At 45.6% G+C, this 4,822-nt stretch overlaps 1 protein-coding gene across 1 annotated transcript in view; it reads left to right on the forward strand.

The window, feature by feature from the left end:
- Nucleotides 1-4,822, forward strand: part of vwa8 (von Willebrand factor A domain containing 8) — a 63,817-nt gene that overhangs the window by 38,951 nt on the left and 20,044 nt on the right. The window contains exons 31-35 of the mRNA XM_023393477.2: nt 1-17; nt 416-567; nt 1,760-1,964; nt 2,053-2,134; nt 3,302-3,506. The exon at nt 1-17 is cut by the window's left edge and continues 93 nt beyond it. Coding sequence (XP_023249245.2) covers nt 1-17; nt 416-567; nt 1,760-1,964; nt 2,053-2,134; nt 3,302-3,506 — 661 coding nt within the window. The remainder of the gene's footprint in view (nt 18-415; nt 568-1,759; nt 1,965-2,052; nt 2,135-3,301; nt 3,507-4,822) is intronic.

Consider the following 4,822-nt stretch of genomic DNA (forward strand, 5'->3'; position numbering starts at 1 on the left):
CCACGGAGCCGGTTCAGGTACATTTATAAGAGGGAGGATTCAGGGTGAACTCGTCGGTCACGATCTGCCCTCCGCTCTGTGGAGACGCGGTGTCAGCCGTGTTCACACAACCAGGCAGATGGACGTCCAGGGAAAGAGACCGGCGCTCCAGGCGGCCATATGTCCTCCTCCGCAAAGACCTCTGAGCTAATCTGTCGGCTGTTCCAATCAATATCAAACATTCATGTCACTCTGTGTCACAGTTGGTGAGAATGAGACGTGAGAGAGTCGGTCCACAGAGGTCACATGACTCTGTAATGACTGAGCCGCTCGTGACGTTACTGTGATCTCAAGAGGAAATACGAGGCGTGAGCTCACTGACCGTCCACACAGGTGTCCTCTGTTTAATGATGGTAACATCTCATCTCCCCCCCAGCTGACGTGTCCGTGCCCCAGATGTTGTCATGTGAACAGCTGCCCAGCGAGAACCTCAGTGCCGCCCTGGACCAGAAGATCGTGTCACCAAACCGTTTACTGGCCGACACCGGCTCCTTCGCTCGGGTCGTCGTCGGCTTCCCCGACCTGATGGTGAGAGTCAAAATAAGACGAGGTGAAAACTGTGGGTTCAGAGACGATGATGTCATCGTCTGACATGTTTAAAAAGTTGTCTTCCATCATAATGTAAAGTCACGTTTTGGCGAGCAGCAGCTGAAGGGCGGGAAGGCAGTTGAGTGTTTAACCCTGTCGCACCACAGCGACATGGATCACACTTCCTGGTTGCGGGGGTCAGATCATAATCAATCACTAATATAAGGAATTGATTGACAAAAATGAAACGTTAATTTGTGGCTCTGTGGCTCACAGTCACATATTATACGTCTGACTGAACTGCTGTTATTTTTATCACATCACATAACAGGAACAGAACCTTTCAGAACTTCCTGTCAGAACCTTTCATGATAAAAGCTCACAGTAGCATAAAATAAAACACTGCTGCAAAAAGAAACTAGAATCACGTCCTGGTGGTGATCTGCCGGCTCCACAGGTCACATCCTGTTTATCCACAGTCACACTCATTAACCATTGGTCCAAAGTCTTAGGTCATGGCTGAAAAGTGTTTTCTGAGGTCGCTGTGACCTTGACCTTTGACCTTTCACCACCAAAGTCAAATCAGGTCATCCTTGAGTCCGAGTGAATGTTTGTGCCAAATTTGAAGAAATTTAAAGTTGAATAATCTTCAGGCGACGGTAGATTCTGTATTTGGACATTATAACTCAGTATGAGACTGTGAGTCTGAGACTGCACGATTAAAAAGAAGAAGAAGAAGAATCTGGTCTCTGGGTTTATAAACTCTCACTGTGTTTACAGACTCGTTTCCTCTGTATTCTCCATTTGACTCTTATAATAATTATAATAATGATGCATTTATTTGTATTTATAATGTATTATTTATGTATAAAAACACACAATAGCAAACAGTGTCATCATACAAATACACAGACAAAGCAAAATGACTATTAAATAAAAGAAGTTAGAATAATACATTAGGCTGTAAAAGAAGTTTATTCACTTATGTCTTATATCTAATATCTGGTGGGAGAGTTTCAGAGGTGGGGGGGCAACAAGGAAGTGAGCAGGTGTATTTAGACAGGAGGTGGAGGAGGATCTGGTGTGCTACTGTGTGTGTGTGTGTGTGTGTGTGTGTGTGTGTGTGTGTGTGTGTGTCAGGTGAATGAAAGTCTTCAGTGATATGTTCTTCTCCATCTCTGGTTGTGTCCAGTCTCCTAACGAGGTGTACAGCTTTAAGAGGCCCGTTGACCTGTCGGCGATGAAGAGCGGCGAGGGCGGGGCTCACACGTTCCTCAGAGGAGGGCTTCGGTCCAGCGCCGCCAAACAGCAGAACTGCGTCAGTCTGCTCTCAGCCAATCAGGTGGTCCGAGCCCTTCCCCCCAACAAGGTGCCCCTGAAGGAGGTGTACCCCAAAGGTCAGAGTTCAGATCGTAGCGTGTTCACAACGTTCAGATGAGATTGAAGCAGAATGAATTCACTGAGAGACTCTTGTTTGTCACTCAGATGTCACACCTCCGATGACAGCGGCGTACCTGGAGGTGACTGATCTGAACGCCAAGAAAGTCAAATACATCCCTGTCCCGAGGTAAACACACCTGAATTACACGAACAGGAAGTCTCATCCTGCAGCTCCAGCTAATGGTCAGAGTCAGAATTACATTTAATGAGTTGTTTTAAACATGGAGTCCTCATGTATCAGCAGGAGAACCTGTTCATGAAGCAGCTTTCACTCTCAGCAAATACACAACAACTCTTTGTCTTTATCAATAAGTTTGTGTAGCAGTATTGATCTAGATCCCCTGGCGGCTCCAGGAGTTATAGATTCTAATATGATAAGAAACAAGATAGAGGGTGCTGTGTTTTCATCTGTCACACTGAACTGCACTGACACATTCAAATATAACGACAGCCACAATGAAACAATGGAACTAAAGAAAATGAAGTTTCTCTTTGAAGAAACAAGAAGAGAGATTTTCTGACAGGAGTTCAGGTGGTTTATTGAATCCCAGCAAATAAACAAGGAAAAGGAAGAAAAGTCCATCATGCTTCTGAATGTCGGGATATGTTTGTGATAACAGGTTCTGATGAAGTTCAGATATTGTCAGTTACAGGTGAGGGTTGTTACACGCAGGTGGAGCCTTTATTTAGGGTGTTGAAAATCAAACACACAGCTGATGGAACATGGGACTTATTGAAAGTGATGGACAACTACAAATGAAACCAAATGGAAGTGGAGAAGGGAGACAGCAAATAGATTAGTCATTTATTTATTTATTTATTTATTTATTGTTTGTGTTGTTGTTTTTATGTGTTTAGCTGCTACACATTGTAAAGCCTGATGAAATTGAAAATTGAATATTAGCAGCGGCCATAAAATGTGTCATGCTTTGTTTTGGAAGTATGTTAAACTGCATCGTCCCTGTAAAAATAAATAAACTAAAAAAACAAAAAGACAAGAAAAGTCCTGGTGAGTGTGTGAACAGAAAGTCTTTAGAGAACTGCTGCTGTTGTTTCAGGAAACAGAAGAATGTGATTTGAGCATCACTTTTTAAACAAGGTTTTTCCTACACGTCCAAATCTAATTAAGTTTTTCTCTCAGGTGAAACATCAAAATTCAGACTCAGCTGTTGAGACAGATGGATAATTGTTTTGATTTACAACATCATTTACAATCTAGAGGAAAATATGAAATGATTAAACTGCTGTTTGATGACCTCTCTCAGTGACTGTCCCGTGTATCTGTGATCGGCAGGTCAACGTCCGTGTCGCCTTACACCAGCTGGTTGTCCAAGGTGTCCGAGTCCGACGTGCTGATGGCTCCCCTCGGCTCCGGGGGTGTGGTCACAGTGGACATGGGCGGGTACGTCCGGCTGTGGGAGACGGGACTGGACGCCCTGCAGCGATCACTGATGGAATGGAGAAACATGATCGGGACGGAGGACGGCCGACCCTTACAGGTGAGACACACTCATCAGCGTGCGGCTGCTTGAGAGCTGAATCCTCTGAGCCTGCAGTTTCTCTCGGCGCCACTGGGGGGCAGTGTCGCTTTAAAAATAACTGCTGAGAGCAGGACGACAGCTGGATGTCACTCTGAACACTCAGAGTATGAGCTGCTGAAACATTCCTGATTCTACACTGACCACAGCTTATGACCCTGCCGGTGCCCGGGGGGGGGGGGGGGGGGGGGGGGGGGGGGTTTATGAATGGGCGGGCATTGTGCTGATGATGCAATAGGTTTGACCCTCATGTGGGTCAGAACATTTTGGATCAGCACACTGAGACTCTATTGTTAAGGTGCCCACACACACACACACACAGATGAATGGATTCTTTAGAGAAAGTATCTGTCCAGATGTCAGCGATGTCATTTGCACATCTGTAGACTCGACGTGGACTGAAGTGAGGATGTCAAGGAGACTGATCATGAACCTCATCATGTACATCCGTGTCCTGATGCACATGTATGTTAAAGCTCCGTCTGAAGGTGGACGTCCACGTGTTGTTTGGTTATAAAGCAGGTCTTCCTGACCCCGACCTCTTTCCTTAAGTTAAGATTTTCCTTGTGTGAACATGTGAACATGTTAAAGTATTTCAGGTTTACTCCTTCTCTCGGTCTTATACTTAAGGAAACACCTAAAGTCAGTTAAGCCGTTGCACAAAAGACCTGAGTGACTAAACCAGGACTAAAAACTCAAAGTTCCTCTGGTTGTAGAGAGGAGATGTAAAACTACACAGATACATCTTCTGATGGATCAACACTTCAAATAAAACACAGAAGAAGAGGAAAATAAGGAGCCTTTAAGCACACACACACCTGCACACACTGGAGCTCTGTCCTCTCTCTGGCCTAGATTCCTCAGGTGTTTGATGGGGCACCTTCGGTCCACTGTGGGTCAGACGTGCACAGACGCTCCCTGTGCTCCGTGTCGGCCCACAGCTAACAACAGTAGCACTGCTGTACTTAAACATAGCTGCTTACAAGGCTCTCTGTGTGTCTGAGATGTTCCACCTCACCAGGCTGTTTACACAACGCACCTACACGCCAGCTCACCTGTGCTCATACAACACACACACACACACACACACACACACACACACACACAGGAGACATCAGTCATCTGTCTCATATCCTGGTTGTACAGGTGTCCTCCATGATGTCACCACATTCATAGCAGCTCAGTCTGATAAATCCAGAATCCAGTCACTCAGAGACTTTAACTGAACTTGTTGTTGTTGTTTTTACAGCCACATGTCAGCCCCCCCCCCCCCCCCC

The sequence above is a fragment of the Seriola lalandi genome, unplaced genomic scaffold (assembly GCF_002814215.2).
Source record: "Seriola lalandi dorsalis isolate HSWRI2012SDOR001 ecotype SW California unplaced genomic scaffold, Sedor1 jcf7180002054936, whole genome shotgun sequence".
In the NCBI taxonomy this organism is placed as follows: Eukaryota; Metazoa; Chordata; class Actinopteri; order Carangiformes; family Carangidae; genus Seriola; species Seriola lalandi.